Source organism: Neophocaena asiaeorientalis, unplaced genomic scaffold (assembly GCF_003031525.2).
Source record: "Neophocaena asiaeorientalis asiaeorientalis breed wild unplaced genomic scaffold, Neophocaena_asiaeorientalis_V1.1 scaffold571, whole genome shotgun sequence".
NCBI classification, from domain to species: Eukaryota; Metazoa; Chordata; class Mammalia; order Artiodactyla; family Phocoenidae; genus Neophocaena; species Neophocaena asiaeorientalis.
Genome location: NW_020175669.1, coordinates 1,693,387 through 1,714,317, shown reverse-complemented (window position 1 = coordinate 1,714,317; position 20,931 = coordinate 1,693,387). Strand labels below are relative to the sequence as shown.

Genomic DNA, 20,931 nt, shown 5'->3' with positions numbered 1-20,931 from the left:
TGTTAGCAGAAATTAGTCACTGGAAGATGGATTTTTTTTAAGGCAGGAAATAAATTTTAAAACAGTGTGGTGATGATGTTTTTTGGGTTTTTTTTTTTCTTTCCATAATCCTTGTTTTCAGGAACCTAGTGTTAATTTATGGTTAGTAATAGCTAGGACCTTGAGCAATTCTCTAACCTTCCCTGACCTCAATTTCCTCATGTGTAAAACAAGGAGATTGGATGAGGTGAGTGAACTCTGGGTCATTTTCAGCTCTAAAATTCTTAAAACAGTGATTTCTGGAAAGCAGGGGTTACCCTTGGTGATAAAAGGGCTCAAGTTGCGTTAATAAACTGATTGAGAATTTACAGCTCTTGACTAAGAAGACAATCATTCATGAATCTGAAAATCCGAAAAATACTGTCCTTCTGTTCACCTTTGACAGGATACAGAGTCTGAGCTGCGACACACCCCCTCCCTCTTCTCGATTACTCATGTAGTATGAGACTCTACAGGATTGGCATCTAGTTGGCTCTTAAATATTTGTTGCGTGAGTGAACGAATATACTTATGTATCATTATTGGGAGCAAGCAATGCAGTATCATTCAGGTCTGATCATCTAGTAATTGCGGGCCTGTTAAGAGTCCTCCTGAGTGTATTCCTAGCAGAAGCAATAATTTTTATTTATTTATATTCCAGTTGTATCGAGATATAATTGACATATAACACTATAATTTTAAGGTGTGCAGCATAGTGATTTGACTTACATACATCATGAAATGATTATCACAGTAAGTTTAGTGAACATTCATCATCTCTTCTAGATACAAATTAGAGAAATAGAAAAAAATTGTTTGTAATGAGAACTCTTAGGATTTACTCTCTTAACAAGTTTCATATATAACATATAGCGGTGCTAGTTATATTTATCATGTTGTACATTGTTACATCTTTAGTACTTATTTATATTATAACTGAAGTTCATAGTAACTTTTGACTACCTTCATCCAATTCCCCCTCCCCCAACTGACTCACCCTGCTGTTACCACTCCCACCCCCGCCTCCGGTAACCATACATCTGATCTCTTTCTCTGTAGGTTTGTTTGTATATTTGCTTTTGTTTGTTTTTGAAGTATAATTGACCTACAATGCTACGTTAGTTCCTGTTACATAACATAGTTATTTTTTTCTGTACATTTCAAAATGATCAGCATGATAAATGTAATTACGATATGTCACCATATAAAGGAATTGCTTAGTTATTGACTGTATTCCCCACACTGTACATTTCATACCCATGACTCATTCATTTTGCGAGTGGAAATTTGTACTTCTTAATCTCCCTCACCTATTTCTTTCCTCCCCCCAACACAGAAGCAATTATTTTTAAAAGATGGTGGCAGTGTTTCAAAGTTGCTTTCTGGAGCAGTTTCCTTATCTGTGAAATAGGCGGCTGTGTGGCTGGACTCCAGTGCCTGTGCTCTAAACACCTCAGGAGACTGCATTTTTCAGCTTGGGGTAGGTCTGTGATCTTGCTCCAGACAGAACCTGGCCAGATGCTGTTCTATTGCAGGAGGCCCCGCTTGCCTTCAGTGGCCCCTGTGGATGTCTATAAGGAGCTGCAGCCACTGACACGACTCTTCTTTTGCATTCTTTAGGGTCAGACTGTTAGCAGTGCCTCTCTGGATTTTTCACTCTGTGCAAGAAACAGTCTGCTGGCTGTCATGGGGTTCACCTTTTCAGGAGACCAGTCAGGGAAGGCTAAAGGCGAGTCCACTTGCCATTATTGTTGGGAAGATCCTTCGAAGTTTTTTTGTGAGAGGGAAATTTTTTGGCCTATTTTTGCCATCTTCTTTCCATTCTTACTCTTATGTAAGAAATCTCTATTCTTTAAAACAGATCTCCTTCGTAAAAGGAGGAGCTTCTCTAGAATCAATGGTGTTGGTACAAGATAGGTGTTGCAAACTCAAATGTCTGTAGAGGCTTAGCAGATAACAAAAAACCAGACTGTGTGTATGCTGTCTAATATGTTTTAGGAATACTCTGTCCTCTCTGTTTATCTTTTGTTTCCCTAATTCTGGTTGAGATATGGGTATGAAGAAATTTCTGTCCTGTAGGGAAATTAGAAATAAAGGTGTGATGACAAATGGCACTAGGCGTACACCCTCAACATCAGGAAGCAGTAGGGAGTAATGGGGACTGCAGTGAGCTAGAAGGGCCATCCCACCTCTCATGGGGGCCCGCTGTTGCCACAGTGTTTGGTTTTCCAAGATGAGCTGGGTCTTTGTATGAAAATTTCCTGTTGTTAAACTTGGGCTCAATTTAAAAAATCTGTGTGGTTCAAATAAAATGAATTCTGGGGGAAAATTGGTTTGCAGGTAATCAATTTGAAACCTCTTATATATGTTGGGGCAGATTGGCATATGGGATGGGCTCCTGGGTCATCTCTCTGTGGGTTGGTCTGGTTTGGTGGGGGGGGCGGTCCTAGCAGAGCTGTGTGTGGAGGGGGCCGCTTATGTTCATCCTTGCATGTGGATATGGAGGAATCGAAGATACGTAAAGTAAAAAGCAAGTTAAAGAATAATGTGTACAGTTTTATTCTGTTTATGTAAATTTTTTCTAAAAAGATGTGTATATAAATTTTAAATGCATAAAAATTTCATAAAGGCGAAAAACAAAGAATACACAAGAAACTGGTAAAGGTGTTGCCTCTGAGATTGACACTGAATTCAAGGCAAAAAAGGGACCTTCTGCTTTTTAGTTTATCCCTGTCTGTAACACGGAATACAGCTGACCCTCTGTATGCGCAAATGCAGAACCCACAGATAAGGAGGGCTCGCTGTACTATGCCATTTGATATAAGGGACCCGATCATCTGTGGATGTTGGAGTTGGGGAGGGTCCTAGAACCAATCCCCCACAGATGCCAAAGGCAGAGTGGTCTGGAGTGATCTGGAAGGACTACTGGGAAGAGAAGAGGCCTTGAAGATTGGGTAGAATTCGTTAGGGAAGAAGACTGCAGGAGACAAAGCCCAGGGGTGGGATAGACCGGGTGATTTGGGTACTGATAAACGCTTAAATTTGGTAGGAGCTGAGGGTCTAGGGAAGTGGTGAGAGAGAGGGAGGCTTTAGCAGTGAGGAGCCACGGAGGGTGTGTGCCAGGAGATAATGGAACGAGAGCGGTGCTCCAGCATGATCAATCTGGCAGTAAGGACGAGGGAGTTTGGAGGCAGGACTACAGGGTGGGAGCCTCTCATGTGGCCTCTTTGGGCTCCCAGCTAGCTGTCACTGATCCCTGCCAGGGTGTTGCCTGGTGAACAAAGGTTATAGCTATATACCTGGTGAATAAGCTCATGGCACTTCCCGTTTCTCCACTCTCAGGAATGTGGGCTTTGGAAGTTGGCCAGCCTCTGCTGGTGCTCCATGTGCTTCCTGTACCTGTGCTGCCAGCGTGTCTCCCCAGACATTTTGGAGGTTCTGTGGAGCAACTGGCCATTGACTGAAGTGTAGCTGCTAAGAACAGGCCCATACTTTGCAGTCAGGCAGATATGGGCTTGAAGTCTGACTTTGTCACCTACTGGTTATGTGACCTTGGGGTGGCACTTGACCCCTTTGGGCTTCAATATTCATGTTTGCAAAATGGGGATAAAACGATTAACCTTCTAGGGTCGTTGTACCCAGCAGACTGACACATAGCAAGTTGGTGGGCCTTGCTGTACTTTTACACTGTGGTACTCCCTCTGGTCTGCAGTTATATATATTTATATTATTTATGTTTAATATTATAAAATACTTACTGTATCTATTTATGACCATATCAGTCTATTCTTTTGGATTGTAAGCTCCAGTTCAGTGGGAATAATTATGTTCTAATCATTGTTTTAGCCCAAAACACTCAGCGCAGAACACATAGCAGCGCTAAATAAATGTTGAATGAATGGAGTTTGTGCTCTTAAACCTACTCCAGCCTTTACAAACAGTTGACTTTACAAACAGTTGATCAACTAGGGTGTATCTGTAGTTGAGAGACTAACTTCTCTGTGGTTGAAACAAGTTTTTTTTTTTTTTTGCGATACGCGGGCCTCTCACTGTTGTGGCCTCTCCCGTTGCGGAGCACAGGCTCAGGACGCGCAGGCTCAGCGGCTATGGCTCACAGGCCCAGCCGCCGTGCGGCATGTGGGATCTTCCCGGACTGGGCCACGAACCCGTGTCCCCTGCATCGGCAGGTGGACTCTCAACCACTGCACCACCAGGGAAGCCCTGAAACAAGTTTTGTCAATTCAAATGCCCTTGTTAGGATGATATGTCAGGATGGCTTGTCGAGTCCTTCATTCTTTCATTCTACAGTGGCAGATCTGTTTTGTGGGGCTTGATGTTTACAAAATTTGGGAGGTCTTCTTTAAAAATATATACAATTGTAGAAAGCATGTACACACGTTGCTAGGCCCCTTTCTAGGGCCTTGGAAGGGGCTTGTGAAAGTGAGGGGCCCTAATACTTGAAATTCCTTAGTTTCACAATAAATCATCTCTGCATTTAAAGATTTATAGAATACTCCCTACAGGCAGGGGTGGGAGTTGTGAAGGATATGGAAATTTCTAAAAGGGAAAAAATGATGTTAATGGATACAGGTTTTAGTAAAGCTGTCATTCCAAGTAGACTCAGAACAAAACCCCGTTGTTTTGTTTTATGGTTTTTTTCATTCAGCAAGTATTTATTGAGCACCTACTATGTGCCAGGCATATGTAGGCATTGGAACATAGCTGTGAAAAAAGAAGTCCTTGTCACCTGCATCATGACTTGTAGACCTACATAGGTGCAGTGAAGAGCCACAGTGTTGCTCTGAGGCCGTGGAGATAAAGGCGCTTTGATACCTTAGTTTGCCTTTCTAACCCCCTGCCCTTCTTGGTAGCCATCCCAAGCAGTGATGAAAGAATCATAGAATTGGGAATGAGTATGATGGCTTGTAACCGCTCAGCCTCTTCCTGGCCATGACCATGAGAGATAGTGATAGAGGAGCTTTCATTTCTCCACCAAAGACTCTCCGCTTTGGGGCTGATTTCAGCCACAGTGTGGCAGAGCAGAACTGTGTGAGCAATTCATTCTGACTCCTGGGCTCACAAGTGGAGGTGTTTTTTTTTATATTCTGCTACAAGAGGGGCAGCCAACCCCATGGTCTCAAAGAACAGAAGAATTGGGGCCTGGAGACACAAAGTGCCTGCCTCAGTGTTTACCTCCAGCCGGTGCTCCACTTGGCCACAGCGTGGCGGTGACTCACAGCTGGAACTGTGTTCCTGCATAGTTGCCAGGTTTTGCGTAGGGGTGGGCGAGGAGAAAGGAGAATGAATGAGTAGGAGCAAGTGGCTGCTGGATTTGTAACACCTGGGGAGGCAGCGGCTCCAGAACCGAAATTGAAAGAGAACAGGCGGGCCGGGGGCCTCTGCTTCACCTCTGCAGGTGGCCGGACCCTCCCTCCCAGTCTGACCTGAACTGGGGTTTTCATAAGGCCCGGGCTGGGAAGACACAGCATGGAGCTCGAGGAGAGAGTGAGTGTGTCTGCCGCCTTTCCCAGCGAGAACAGAGCTGGAGAGCAGGTTAGTCCTATACTGGTTACTATTACTGGGATTCAGTTTGCCGTGATGTATTCTGATTCATGAAAGTCAAGTAATGACAAAGAAAGGGAGTTTTCGATGGGTTGGTTGGGAGCATCTGCAGTTTAAAAAAAAGAAGAGCCCAATTTAATTGGGAATAAACAGGACAAAAGTATCATTAACTACACCTCCCCGATGTCATTACAAAGGATATTCTGTTGGCAAGTGAGACTGGGGAGGACAGCTGTTCTGCCTCCTTCCTTTGTGTTTTCAGTTATGTGCAGTGTTGTTACATTTCAGTCTGTGGCTCCAGCAGTAGTCTGAGATGAACCTCAGTGTCTCAAGATGTTACAGCTGGAAGATCCCTAGAACATCACCTGGTCTAGCCTTCTCATTTTACACTTGAGGAACCTGACTTATTGAAGAGCATTAAAGAGAAGCATAAAACTGGGTGTTCTCTGAGGTCGAAAATGTTACCATGAAGTTTTAAAACTTCTGTAGAGTGTGTGTCCCTGGCTCAGCACAGCCTACTGGGAAGGCTGTTTTCTCTTGGGCTGCACTTTCTGAACCATGGGGCTCGACCCAGTGAGGGACAGAAGTGTGGCTGAAGGAAGGTGCTTATTGATCTGAAACTACTTTGCCTGGCAGGCGAGTTCTAAGTTTAAACAAGAGCCTGGGTGTTTTGCCTTAACTCAAAGGGAAGAAAATGTGTTCTTGAGCCAGCTAATAATATGGGAGTTTGCAACATAGAAAAAGACAAAACAGCTCTATTAGAGTGGAGTTTTAGAGCTAGCAAAAGAAAAATATAACAGACACTGAAGGTTGAGTGTCTGCCATAGGCCAGGCACATTATCGGTACTCTTTATAACAATCTTGCAGGGTTGGAATTGTCTCCTCTTTTTACAGATAAGGAAACCAACACTCAGAAAGGTCATTAACTCTTTCAAGGTCGGGTACCGCCAGCGTGCGGCAGAGCTGGGGTTTGAACTGCATGCAGCCTGTATGACTGAATAGCCTGGGCTTCATGCTTTGAAGCCTGCGTGTGGCCTTGATGGAGAGTCTAAGCCCCTCATTGGACAGATGAGGAAACTAAGAGCCAGAGAGGTTGTGTATTTGCTCAGGGGTGTGAAACTAGTTGGTAGTAACAGAGCTGGTACCTCGGCTCCTGTTACATTGCTTCTCTGCCAACTTCCTTTAAAAAAAGAGTTAGGGGAGGGGAGGTTATCTGGGTTTGATTTCCTCATTCAGTCAGGAGTTTGGCTTTAGTCTTTTCATGGTTATTGAAGTCCTGTGGAGCCACAATTAAAACTTCCTATTAACCATCAATCCTAAGTATTGGAGCCCCATGTTGGGGCTTGGGGAGAAGAGAGGCTTGCAGTGTGGGTTACTGGGTCAGAAGAGGTAATTTATGAAATGAGCTGGCCACTGAGTGGAGAGCCTAGTGAAACATAGATCTTTTCAGATCATGATGGAAGATTTCGGTCTGTTAAATTCAGTGTTTGGAAAGGAGAGACCTCCCTCTTGCAAGATGTGAGAGCTTCCAGTTAACTCAGTTAATTCTGTGACTCCCTTGAGCCCAGCTCTGTCTGTGCCAGGCTCAGCCCCTTTTGGTACCTTTGGGCAAGGAGGACAGGTACTGACTGCCCCTCTGGGTGGTGAGTCTGAGGTTTGGCTGCATTTCAGTGTCTTTGCCTAGTTGGGTGTGTGAGTGAGTCAACTGTGGACAGCGTGGAAGTGGGGAAGGCCCTTCCTTGGTCTGCACCGTGCTCCCCAGGGCTGGTGGAGTCTCCTAGCCTGGGTGTAGGATCCTTTATCAGGGCCTGGGGGCCCCTGCCTCCCCAACTCTCTCTGGGGCATGTGTGATACTTGGGCTGCTGAAACCAGAAAATGAGAGCGGTTCTGCACAGCCTCTCCCTGAAGGTGGCGTGTGTCTGTGCTCAGGCTGTTCAGATAAAGGACTTCAAGTGCCTGCTCCATGGTATTGCTGTTCTGTGCTGCAGGAGATACATGAGAAATCAGTGAATGACTGCCCCCAGCCCTGTGGGAACTTAGGATCTTACTGGAGGTAGGGGGAGAGGGGGAGGAGAGCAAACACACATGAAACAGTAGAGAGTAATGTGAGAGCATATAGCCAGTCACCAAATTGTAGGTTTCACACCAAATACTCTCCAAGTTCACAAAAAGGAGATACAGGTGATGTTTGTATTATCCTCCTGTGTGTTTTTAATCACTCAGTAATTGCCTCTAGGGTGTTTGCATTCCATTCTTTGATTCTCTCTGCCAAGTGTACTACCTCTCCTTTGCAGCAGTGAGGGGGAGGGGAGTTGCAGGGGAGGGTTAATTTCTCCAAATTATATTGTAACACAGTTGGGAGAGAGCCAAGGATTAAGCATTCGTACTATGTTGGTGTCTGATGCTTCCTTCCTCAGGTGGTAAGAGCAGAAGCCACTGCCTTTTGATGGCTTATGACCCTTGTTTTTGTCTGTTTGTGATCCAAGTCCAGACTTCAGTAGGGTTAGCTAGCCTATTTGGAAGCATGGCCTCGCTTTAAAGTAGGAGTCTCCTTCATCATTATTTCTCATTCATTCATTCAGCACATATCACAGAGCCAGACTCTGTTACAAGCTGATAATAGCAGTAAAAAGACAGGCAAGGTCCTTGCTCTCCTGGAATACACTGTTAGTTTGGGTTACTGATGATCAGCAAACACAGACATAAGTAAGAAAAATAACAGTAACAATTAAAATAGGGTGATGTTATATGAAGTGACTGGGAGCCTACTTCAGTGGGTGGTTGGGAAGGGCTCTGAGATGATAATTCTGCTGAGGTCTGAATGACAAGGAACCAGTTAGAGAGTACGGGGAAGAGCATCCAGTACAAAGGTTGTTAAGTAAGAGAGAGCTTGGTATTCAGGGAGCAGAAAGGAGACCGATGTGGCCAGAGCAGGATGGGGAAGGAGGAGAGTGGTGCAAGAAGAGGATGGAGCTAGGCAGGGGTCAGATCATCTAGGATCTTGTAAGCCAAGGTAAGGAGCTTGAATTTTACTCTATGTGTGATGTGGAGCTGTTGTAGGGTTGAAAGGAGGAGTGTGTGTGATCTAACTGACATTTTAAAAGATCCATCAGGCTTTTGATGAGGAGGGTGGGTGGTACAGAGGCTGGGGTGGAAGCAGGAGAGCAGTTAGGTGGCTGTTGTGATGACTGGTGTGCTGGCTGTAGACATGAAAAGAAGCGTATGAGTTCAGAGTATGTTTTTTAGATGGAGGCAACAGGACTTGCGAACATATGATGTGTAGCGGTTAAGGTAAAGGAGTGGAGGATGACTCCTAGGTTGTTGGATAGCGATGCTGATAATGGACATAGGGAAACCTGGAGGAGGAGCATTGGATTTGGTGGGAGTGAGGGGAGGAGATTCATTCTATTTTTGCCCTGTTAAAATTTAGATGCCTGTTAGTCATTGCCATTGTCGAGACACAGCCAGGGGACTTCCCTGGTAGCGCAGTGGTTAAGAATCCGCCTGCCAATGTAGGGGACACGGGTTCGATCGTCCGGGAAGATCCTACATGCCACGGATCAGCTAAGCCCGTGTGCCACAACTAATAAGTCTGTGCTCTAGAGCCTTCGAGCCACAACTGCTGAAGCCTGCGCACCTAGAGCCCGCGTACCGCAACGAAGAGTAGCCCCCGCTCACTGCAACTAGAGAAAGCCCGTATGCAGCAACGAAGACCAAACACAACCAAAAAACAAATTAAAAAAAAAAAAAAAAGACACAACCAGGTTCAACAAACATGAATTGAGTACCTTCTGTATGCTAGGCGTTGTGTGATGCCCTTTCATACATCCTCACAACAACCGGAAGGATATTATTATTTCCTATTTGCAAATGGAAGAAATGAGGCTCAGAGACCTGAGGTGGCTTGTTCTGGTTTGAACCCAGATCTTCTGACCCCAAGACTCTGGACTGACTTGTTGCCGAGGGTGGATATTGAAGGAGGCTAGTTAATACTGTGTTGGTGGCACTCACTTGGAGAGAGGACGGGGACCATATGTTGTCTCGCCAAGGCCTGATTCCCATGCTTCTGGAAGAAGGACCTGTCAGAGTAATGCCAGTGTGCAGCGAGCTGCTTGACATTTTCAAATAGTGCGATCTCCAAAGACCGCTTCAGTAACGTCCTCAGCCCCCTTAGGAAATGCCACACGAATAGCGGCGACACTTTTTACTAAGTGAGCAATTTTGTAAAAGTGTTAAGTAAAACAAAACAAAAGTTTCTTAAGTGTTGGGGGAATGTAGAGATGCCATTTCGACTGTTGGCTGCTATCTCTTTACTCTGCAGCCCACATGGGAGCTGAAGGCGGGGAGGCAATTTCTTGTGTTTTTGGAGTTTGGGTTATTAATTCGGGGACCTAACTAGGAGTATTAGTAGGTTACCTGCAACCTTGGCTTTCTGGAGACACTGGGATTCAGAACAAAGATAGTAAGTGCCGTAACAAGTCTGGAGGCAGTGCTGACTGTGGCTTGATGTCTGTAGGGTGACTCTTACAGCACTCTGAGAGCTGTATTGAGGAGCCAGAAGGTCCAGAGTGGCAGGTGCCACCAAGCATACCAATGAGAAGAGCCTTGATAGAGTCCCGCCGTGGACTTCAAGGCCGGATGCTTTCCTTACATTTTAAGTTGTCTCTTCTGCTCTTTATAGCAGGGGCCAGATAAGAGCTCGTGCTGGCAGAGCAGATCTGTCACACTCTCAGCATACCAATACCACCACTGTCAGAAAAGCAGATTTATCAGGCTGCTCCGACCTCCACTCTTGAGCACCATTCACATAACTCCAGAACTTCTTGCCATGCCAGAAACAATGGCTGTGCTAAGTAAATTGGAACCTTTATGTTTAACCAACCAGAGTCACTGTTCACGTTATAGTCAAAATCTGTATGAATGGAAGAATTAATCTTGCAAAAATGTTGCAAGAAACGGTAGGACTCATTTACATTTTGACTAGCCCTGTCTGTGGCTGTAGGTGGGTTCTTCCTTCTAGTGAGCTCAAATCAGTCTCCGGTTCTCCCTGGTCCTCGCTCTGTTCTCTTACCAAGTCCCTGTGTTGGCTGTCATACTTCTTTAGGGCCTAACCCAAGTCCTTCCAGCCCAGGGCTTGTGAAGACGTGCTTGTTTACGTGGATGGTTACCCATGGCCCGCCTTTATGGGGCTTGTCCTTCCCTGCCATCTTCCACCTGTGCTCCCTGGTCCTCTCACAGGTGAGACTGGCTGCCCTTCAACCTGGAGGGCTGCTCCTGGGAGGAAGAGTGGGATCTGAAAATACAGGCTAGGTTCTGCTCTACCTCATTTGCCGAGTTACTTTCTCAGTAGTCTGAAATGCAACAGAAGCTGTTGTATGGAGGAGAGAGAGTTTCTGTGCTCCATTGAAACCAGCCACCTGGCTCCCGGCCGGGTCACCTACATCACTGTCAGGGAGCAAGGTGGCAATTCAGGTTTAAGAACAGGTATTTCAGGGGATTTGTCTGTGCCTGCTAACTTCATCTTAAGATAGGGTCATAGGACATGAGATTCTTCATGGGTTTTAAAAAATCAAAAGTCAGGAAATGGGGCAGGCTGGGGGCTTTTGGGCTGAGGGGTTAAGGACAGCAGGAAAAGTCAGAGGACTTTGCAATCTCCCAATGGGTGGGGGAATCTAGCGTTCAATAGGCAACCTCCATTTGGTGAAGGTGAGCCTGGAGTGGTAGAAAGAGATCAGAAAGGTGGTGGGTGCAGGAACACAGGAGTTGACTGTTGTGGGCATGTCATTTCCCCTTTCTGGGCCTTTCCTCACCTGTGGCTTGATGTGACGAAACACAGCCTGCCCTGCTGGGTGTTTAGGCAGATTGAATGAAGTAGTCCAAGGACCTAACTCTTCTTCCTTTGCCAAAAAGTGCTGAACCAGAAGCTCTGCCATTAGCAAGCTGGGCAAATTTGATCAGAAACCATCGAATTTTAAGACCTCAGTATTCAGGAGGCATTACTACTTTTTAAAAATTTTATTTAATTATTATTTATTCAGCTGCATCGGGTCTTCATTGCTGCACGTGGGATCTTCGTTGCGGCACGTGGGATCTTTAGTTGCAGCGTGCAAACTCTTAGTTGTGGCATGTGGGATCTAGTTCCCTGACCATAGATCGAACCTGGGCCCCCTGCATTGGGAGCTCGAAGTCTTAGCCACTGGACCACCAGGGAAGTCCCCCAGGAGGCATTGCTTTGATTCATCTCTTTTCTCAATGTATTGAGTCCTTTTTTTTTTTTTTAATTTAGTCTTCCAATAACATCCCGTGACCCACATCTTCATTTATTTTTACATAATATAGGAATAAAAATATCTGTGCTGCCTATCTCAGTGGGTACTTGGGAGGGTCAAATACAATAATGAATGTGACCACACTTAAAACTTCATGTAAATTCAGGAAATGGTGGTGATGGTGCTGTGGTTGATAACTGTTTTTAGCAAAAAGGGCAGCGTCCATATTAGGGTAGGAAGGTTGAGGAGCTGCCTCTAGGTCTGCTCAAATGACAGCTATATTTTTGTCCACTTAAAAAAACTATCTTTCTTCTAATGTTAGAATGTGAAAACCATCGCAGTGCCTACACCTTCCAGCTCAGGATTCATTTACCCGAGGCCCTGGGCTTCTTTAAGCTGGTACAAGTTGGGTGTGGGGAGCCCAGGAGTTGCTCTTCAGGTTGTACAGTGTATATGAAGGCATTGCTGGATGCGGGTTGCTGCTCCAAGCACATAGAAGATTTGCTCTTTGCTCACATCTACCAGAGATTCACCAGGCTGACCTTGGGATAGGACCAAAGGCTGTTTGGGGGCTACTGAGTGCCACACAGGTGGTATCATTCAGAAGTTTGGCCCTGGGCATAAGGGGAGGGAGAGGGAGTAGCAGTAGATGCTGCTGTTTTTCAGATGCCTTGACTTTAGGGACTTCTGATCTTGACCAGGAAGCTGCCAGCCCCACAGACTCCTAAGGGAAGGGGACGGCAGGTTAGCATGCAAAGAGCATCGAATTTAGAAATTGAAGACCTGGATTCATGGCCCAGTCTTATCACTTATTGACAAAGTTATCTTGAGCAAGTCTCTTAACCTCTCTGAGCCATTTCCTCATTCATAAAACAGGGGTCGACGGTGTTAATAGTTAAGATGTATAAGAAAAGCCTTTGTAGAGGTAATCGTGGCTAGGAATTATTGTTATTCCCATTATGAGCAGAGCATTTTTTTTTTTTTCCTCTAGGTAGAAATGAGGCAGGCTTAGGTAGAATGTTTTCAGATTCCCTGGTGAATGGAGATGGCTAAAAGAAACTGGGTGCAAATAAAGCCTAACCCATGAACACAATGCAAGGATTTCTGAAATAGGTCTTATGGGGGCCTGCTTCTCATCCTTATCCGGACGCTCATTCCTCAACTCTATTTGTTTTGGGAAGAACAGTCTGCTGCCTGCCAGATGAGGTCATAGGATTCCAAGGGCTTTGCCTGGAGCCAGGAGCTGGGAATTCGGAGGCTGGCAGTGGTTGGGAGGGTTGAGGGCGTGCTAGGGGTGGTGTGCAGTTGCAGGGCCAGGGAGCAGACTGGCCTGATAGCTCTGCCTATTTCACTTAGGGCTTATTAGGATTCAGGCTGCTCAGATCTCAGTGCCAGCTTTACCCAGACACCAGACGCAGGACGCTCTGACAGCTCCAGGGCAGAGTAAGGCAAACTTTGTAGGCTTAGAGGTTTTTTTTTTTTTTTTTTTTAAACCTTTATGCTATGCTCATTTAAACCTACTAATCTCTGGGGTGAGTCAGGGCTCAGTTTGGGGATGGGGCTGATATCTTAACACTATCGAACTGAGATGATATGTTGACTCTGACAAGAAAAAGCATTTTAACCGTCTGTATAAGGAGCCTTAAAAAATGACCATGCCCTTTGATTTAGTAATGTTACTTCTGGGACTCTAACCCAAGGAAATAATTTGAATTGCAGAAAAAGCCCATATATGCAAAGATATATTGACTATAATAGTGGGGGTGGGGTAGGGGAAGCACCTAAAATGTCCAACATTAGAAGAATGTAAATCTTTCTAGAATGTAAGCACTGGGGGGTAAGGACTTTTTTGTTCACTCTGTATCTCTAGCACCTGAGGCAGTACCTGGCACACAGATGGCCAGTAAAAATTTTACATCTATATGATAAAACTATTTATTATTCACCTATTTCAAATGAAGACATCTTAATGACATAGGAAATTGTCTATGTTAATTGGATGTGAAAAAAGCAGGATACAGATTTCTAAATACAGTAAAATCATATATTTTAAAATAAAATGATAAAAAAAAGAAAGCTAGGAAAGAGAAGAAACCCAGGTATATCTCTAGATGGTGAGATCATGGGTGACCTTTTTTCTTTCTATATTTTCTAAAATTTCTAAAACAACTATGATTTTGCGACTGAGAAAAACATTTTAACATAAATCATATTCTTTAAAGAATAGAAAAAGGAGGTTAGGTTAGTTTATTCGTGTGGATCAGAGCAGCAGCCTCTAGAGCCAACTCCTCCTTCCTTTCAAAGAACCAGGCAGCCTTTATGAATACACAAAACACCTACACACTTCGGTCGTGTCTGTCAACTCGGCGTGGAAGCTGATCCCTTCTCACTTCAAAAGGGTGATAGAAACTCCACAGTGTTGAAATTGTACAGGTCATGTTGCAGAGACATGCCCATACATTTATATCCCATCACTGAAGTGAAGACATTTTGCAGTAGGGAGAAGAATTTTAAGAAGATAGATTTTTCTGGGTGGATGTTAATTCTTAGGATTCTTTCCCTGGTTCATGGGTTTTGGAAGCTGTTGAAAGTGCCATCTGCTTTCCTTCATTCTTGTTTTCAGCTCGTGCCATCTTAAAGTAACTTTCGCTGAGTGAGTCAGTTTCTTGGAGTTAGCCCTTCATGGACTGTCTCTCTAAGATACAGTGCTGTCTTGGAGGCAAGACTTGCCTAGAATTGAAATCCCCACGTCGTAGGTGAGCTTTGGTGCCTGAGCTGGACGTTTTTGGTTTTTCAGTGCAGCTGGCTTCTGGAGTGGTCTTACCCTGGGAGGAGTCTGTGTTGACCAGGGGTCCTCAGACATTAATGACCTATTGTTGTGTCTGTGAGCCTTTCCATTCACAGGATTTCTCATTCATTATCTCTCTTTCTCTTTAGCCATAACCAGCAGACCACAGCCTTCAGGCATCCTGTGAGTGGGCAGTTTTCTCCAGAAAATAGCGAATTTATTCTTCAAGAAGAGTAAGTACATTTGTATATTCTCCTTTTCCAGGCACAGCTTGGGAGCTTAAAGGCATTTGCTTAAAACAAAGCTTGTTGGACTGTTTTCTCTCTCAGACGTAGGGGCTTGACGTGGATTGTTTGATTCAAGGTGAAACTCGAGAATTTCGTTTGTCAATCTCTAGACTTCTTTCAGCGGGTAGATGTGGAAGTGGGGAGATGATATGGGGATGTGCTGTGATGGTTATTGTCAGAGCCTCTTCATAGCTCCCTTTCCCCGAATGATCCCTTTCCCCTCAAGCGTCACCTAACACACTAGCTGTGCTCTGAGAGGACCCACTCACCTGTTGTGAGAGTACCTTAAATCAGCCTCAGGTCCAGCTGAACCAACCTCCTGAGGAGGCCTCATATAGGAGCCCAAAGCCAGGGCTTAGAAGAGAGGAGGGCTGGTGGCACCCATTGTCCCTGAACATTTTGAATCCTTTCTGCTTGCTTTCCCTAACACGGGCACCGTCTTGCCCCTCAGTCCCATTTCACCAGGGCCTCTGGGGTGCTCAGAGGTAGTTTGTACCACCCAGGGCTTGTCTGCTTAAAAATGCATGTACAGCCCACGCATACATTTTGGGGAGGTGTCCTCCCAAAAATGAAGGCAGAGAAATGTGTGCAAGTGTCTGTGTTCCCTTCTGATCATTTGAGATAGTTCTGTTTGAAGGAAACAATTCTGTCTGAGAAACTAAGAGACGTTGGCTTTAAGCGTTTTTCTTTTTTTCTTTAAAAAAAATACACACACATACATATAATATATGTATAATGTGTGTGTGTGTGTGTATATATATATAATTTTTTTTTGGCCGCAATACACGGCTTGTGGGATCTTAGTTCCATGACCAGGGATTGAACCCAATCCCTCGGCAGTGAAAATGCAGAGTCCTAGCCACTGGACCGCCAAGGAATTCCCAAGCGTTTTTTTTTCTCCCTTCAAATCATTTTTCTTCTGTTCAATCACCTAGATATGTTCAAATATAATCTTAAATTATCAGTATTTATATTTTTACAGCATTCCCCTTTCTCAGTACTTAAACTTTTAAACTAACACGGAAAATTTCAAACATATACAAAAGTAGAGAGATACAGTAATAAATCCAATATATTCATTACCCATCTTCAACAGTTTCCAAAACATGGCTGCTTTTATTTTATCTGTACCCTCCCCCTCACCCCTGGATTATTTTGAAGCAAATTCCGAACATATTATTTCATCTCAATAATGTTTTCAACTTAGAATCATTATCCAACAGAACTTTTAAAACTAGAAATCTGTAATTATGATCATACTGACATTCCTTGCATGTTTACTCTGTGCTGGGGATTTTATATGCATATCTCATTTAATACAATAATCCTGAGAGGTAGACCATCATCACCATCTTAGAGACGAAGATACTAAGACCCAAAGAAGTCACGTCACTTGCCCAAAGTTGCCTGGCTAGAAGTAGAAAAGCCAGGATGCCATCCCAGCCTGATCTCTTTTTGGTCAGGTCTAACCCTTGCCCTAGTCAGAAGCTGTTTGCTCAGTTATTTTGGTGCTCGCGGCCCACAGGACATGACAGCCAGACTGTGGGGCTTGTGAGGGGTTGGGGGGTGTTTGACTTTGAAAGCATTAATACTATTAGAGAAAGAGGGGATGCAAGGTAAAGATTGTCTTGTCTCCTACATTGAAAAAGACCTGCTGTGTAAAGACAAAGCCAGAATGTGGATTCTCCGAATTCCAGGTTGGAATGAGTTTGTTTATAGAATCCTGAAGGTTAGAAGCTCTTGGGAGGTTATTGAGTTCAGCCCCCCTCCTTAAGCATCCAGGAGACATGGGCGCCTGTCATTATTAAAGGTCTGGATGTAGAATCCATCAGAACATTTAGCTTGAGAAGTTACCAACTTTAATAAGAGCTTCTGGAGAAATGCACACTTTCCATCACTAAACACCTCTGTCACACACATCCTTTTTCTCATTGTTAACAGAAGACTTTATCCCTTGACCACTTCTGAGAAGGTAGCCTCTTTATCCTACCAAGATATCTCTGCAGCTAATCTCAATTCCATCCAGTTTCCAAGGAAAAGATATTCCTTCTTTGCAAGGGTCACTTTTTCCCTCTAGATCCCGTTTCCTGAATGTCATAAGGGGTGCTTGCTCATTTCAGATGATGGGTACAACTATATGGCCAGACATTTCTTGAAGCAGACAGAATGTGCTTTAGGCGTTGAGAGGAAGGGATGATTCCTATGAACTGATGTGGTAATTGCTGCACTTATTCATTGAATACTTGGTCAGTGCCTACATGTGTCAGGGGCTATGCCAGACTCTGCAGTTACAGCAGCAAACAAGATAAATGTGGTCCTGTCTGTGAAGAGCTTACGGTTGAGTAGGGAAGATAATTAAACACGATATCACAAATGTGATAAATGTTCAGGATAGAGGGAACATAGGGTTCAATGGGAGTTGATAAAAGAGAGTTCTAACCTGGCTCAGGGATTGTGGAAGGCCTCTCCATGCTGGGAAAGGATGTTGTTTAAATTGAGACCTGTCCAGTCAAGGTGAACAACTTGTGCAAAGACGGAGAGGGGAGAGCATGGGGAATCTATACTAGTTGAGTTAGAATGGAAAACGAAGAGCACAAAGTGGATTCTGGAGATACTTGGGAGGTAAAATTGACAGGACTTGGTGATTGATTGGCTGTGATGGGGACGAAAGAGAGGGAAGACTTTCTTGAAGTGTCTGGCCCTAAACTGGAGGAAGGGGTAAGATTTAGATAAGAGAAGAGAAGTGTGCACGAGTGTGAGGGTCATTCACAGCTGAGGGAAGTGTGACCAGCCTTGGCAAGAAGACTGACATTCCACTTCCCAGAACTTCTGCCGCTAGTGTCCTTGTCCCCATGGTGAGCCACAGCTGCCTCCCGCCTCTGCAGGAGACCCTCCAACACTAGCAGAAATAAGGCATTACCCTATACATCCACCAGAGGGCAGACAGCGGAAGCAAGAAGAACTACAATCCTGCAGCCTGGGGAATGAGAACCACATTCACAGAAAGATAGATAAAATGAAAAGGCAGAGGACTATGTACCAGATGAAGGAGCAAGATAAAACCCCAGAAAAACAACTCAATAAAGTGGAGATAGGCAGCCTTCCAGAAGACTGACATGTAATGGAGGTTTGTGAAGGAGAGATAAGGTTGGAGAGGGAGGTTGCAGCCAATTATCCAAATTGCTTCCTCTATCCAAATAGACTTGGCTTTTCCTCCAGGTAAATCCTGGGGGAGCTCCGGAGGGTGAGTGAGGCATGATTTGCCTTCCCAGAAACCATTTTTAAAAACTGTGCTAAGGAATATGATTTCCACTTTGTTCCCTTAGAGGAGCTTAATTTTGTTGTGTAGTGTGTTATGTGGTGAGAAAAAAAAGGCTGAGATGACCGTTCGTGTCTTTATATCAGCTCTCAGATTAATGTGTTGGGTAGAAAAAGGAAAACTGGCTCTTTTCTTTTCCTTCTCCAAAAGTCTGTTACGGTCACATTGACTCCTCTCGCCAGAGCCTCTGCCTCGGTTTCACCACTTCTAGAGCGGTGGTTCTCAAAGTGTGGTCTCTGAACCAGCATCCCCTGGGAACTTGTTAGGGATGCAGTTCTCAAGCCCCACCCCAGATCTACTGAATCAGAGATTCTGGAGGTAGGACCCCCATAAACCGTGTTTTAACAAGCCTTCAGGTGATTCTGATTCTGGTAAGAGTTTGAGGACCACTGATTTACACAGCCTGCTGTTCCCATCGCCCTCCTGAATTACTCCCAGATTCTTCTATTTATCCTTAAGTCTCCTCCAGATAACCCATCATTCTTTGGGCTGCAGTGGTAATCTCAGATGGATTTTAGTCAGATAATCTTGGGATTCCTTATCCTGTGAGGAGAAAAAAAAACATTCTCCATGGTGACTTCCTTTAGAGCGTTACTGATGTGAACAGATAACCCATCTCCCGCACTGCTGGCAGGTGGGGCTCACCTGAGCTGTTCGGTGTACCAGGTGCATGCCCATCAAAAGATTGTTTCCCATCTTACTGATTAGAAGCATGGAGAAGAGAAATAATGTGAAAGCTGTGATCTGGTGGATCTAGAGGACATAAACTCTGAATGTTCTAGTTTCTGTTTCAGTAATACAGGTTCAGTCAGGATAGTCTAGGGTCTGCCCTGGTAATAACAACGACAAATAAAATCTCAGTGACTTAGAACAATTAAGGTTCTCACTTTTGCCCCATGTGTCCATCATAGGTCCCCTGAGGGGTTCAGCTCTGTCACCTTTACTGAAGGACCTGCATCTCTGTGCTTCCATGATTGCCAAAGGCCAGAAAAGGGAAACTTGGTGAATTGTGCACCGGCTCTTTCACTCACATCTCATTGGCTAAAGCGAGTCACATGACCACTCCTAACTCCAAGGGGGCAGGGAAGTGCTTTTCTACCAGGCATCTGGGGAGGAAATCAGAAATATTTGTTGGTCAACACTAATGACTACACTTAATAACCCACAGTGCAGATTTATTAAGGGAAGCAGGACCTTTTGAGACTGTCGCTGACGAGCATCTTTTGTTGCATGACTAGCGTTTGTTTTTTCATTTCACCTTTTCTGTTATGCTACTGAGTTCTTCGTTAGAACCCCCAAGGCAGGTGGGTATCAGTCAACAGGTCCTGCAGCCTTGACTCCCAGGGGAGACCCCTGCATACCCAAGCCAACGGGCATGTGGAAATCCCTCTTGGAAGAGCTGATATAAGCCCAGGCTGCATTAATAAAAATATAATGTGTAGAGAAAGGGGGAGAATAGTTCTGGTATACCATGGTGTTTGTGGACTACTTCATTAATTCATTCTGAGTTTATGGAGCCCCAGGGACATGCCAAGCCCCAGACGCTCTGATCTGGGTACTAAGTTTCAAGAGGGATGTTGAGCAATTGAGATATCCCTGAGGAGGGGAATCCCCTTATGAAAAGGGGTCTGGAAACCCTGTCCTATGGCCGATCATGTTTAGTCTTTAGGAGAGAAGATGAAGGAGGATGTGCTGTAAGTCTTCAAGAAGGGCTGGCAGGTGGAAGTGGGGTATGTTTATCACGTGGCTGCCAAAGGCAGGCATCAGATCAATGAGTAAAAGTAAAAGGCAGGCAAATTTCAGCTCAGTCTCTAATTTTCTAGGAAGGAGATTTTCTGTCATCCCTTGTTTCAAGATCTAGAATTTCATCTTTAACATTAAATGAAGTAATCTACTTCTTAGAATAAGAGTTGGCTTTTTCCACTAATAATAATATCGATATTATTATTATTTGTATAGCTAATACTTAGAGTCCTTATGATTTATTGTCAGGTACTTTTCTAAGTGCTTTCCATATATTAATTTCCACAACAGTCCTTTGAGGAAGATAACGTTATTATCATGGCTACTGAGGCACAGAGAGGTTAAGAGTCTTGCCAGAAGTCACACAGCTAATAAGTGGCAGAGTTAGGATTTGAAACCAAGTAGTCTGGCTGCAGATGCTATGCCTCTAACTACTACACCTACTGCCTCTCATTTCAGTGTCTTCAGGAGACATTCCCCTTCCTTGGCTGTACTTAGGCGTTAATGTGTTGACTAAGTAGGCTACTGCTACTTAGAAATTTTAATTGTAATTGTATTTGCAGTAATGAAATTTGATCTAATAACTTCATGCTTGCTTGAAAGGAGCCAGCTTCCCCGGTAGTCTCTTCTCCAGAAAACATCCTCAAGCCTTTTTACAGGGCTTCAGTTACAGTGATTGGGTCATTTGGTCTCTTCTGAAGGCCTCTTTCCTGATTCTCAGTGATTTTCTTGAATTGGGAGCTTGTGGCTTAAAGGACCACACCCAGGGGCCCTCATAACGGCGGAAGCCTTGGCACAGAGAACTCCCAGGCTGTGGTTTTGGTGGTTGGTGCCGTGCCCAGGAGCATTTACTCCTCAGTGCTGGGATGCCCAGGAAGCCACTGACAGACGCCTCTGCAGCTCTTGGGGAAGAGGAGAGAAGCATTCCGGAGCCGTGAGGCTGGC

The 20,931-nt window shown here is 44.6% G+C and overlaps 1 protein-coding gene across 9 annotated transcripts in view; it reads left to right on the top strand.

The window, feature by feature from the left end:
* PLEKHA7 (pleckstrin homology domain containing A7) overlaps positions 1 to 20,931 on the top strand; it is a 207,984-nt gene that overhangs the window by 108,728 nt on the left and 78,325 nt on the right. For all 9 annotated transcript variants that reach the window (XM_024731567.1, XM_024731563.1, XM_024731568.1 and 6 more), the window contains one exon: positions 14,787 to 14,870. Coding sequence is in view for 5 of the 9 variants with exons in the window: in XM_024731563.1 (XP_024587331.1) it covers positions 14,787 to 14,870 (84 nt within the window). In the remaining 4 variants the exon portion in view is untranslated. The remainder of the gene's footprint in view (positions 1 to 14,786; positions 14,871 to 20,931) is intronic.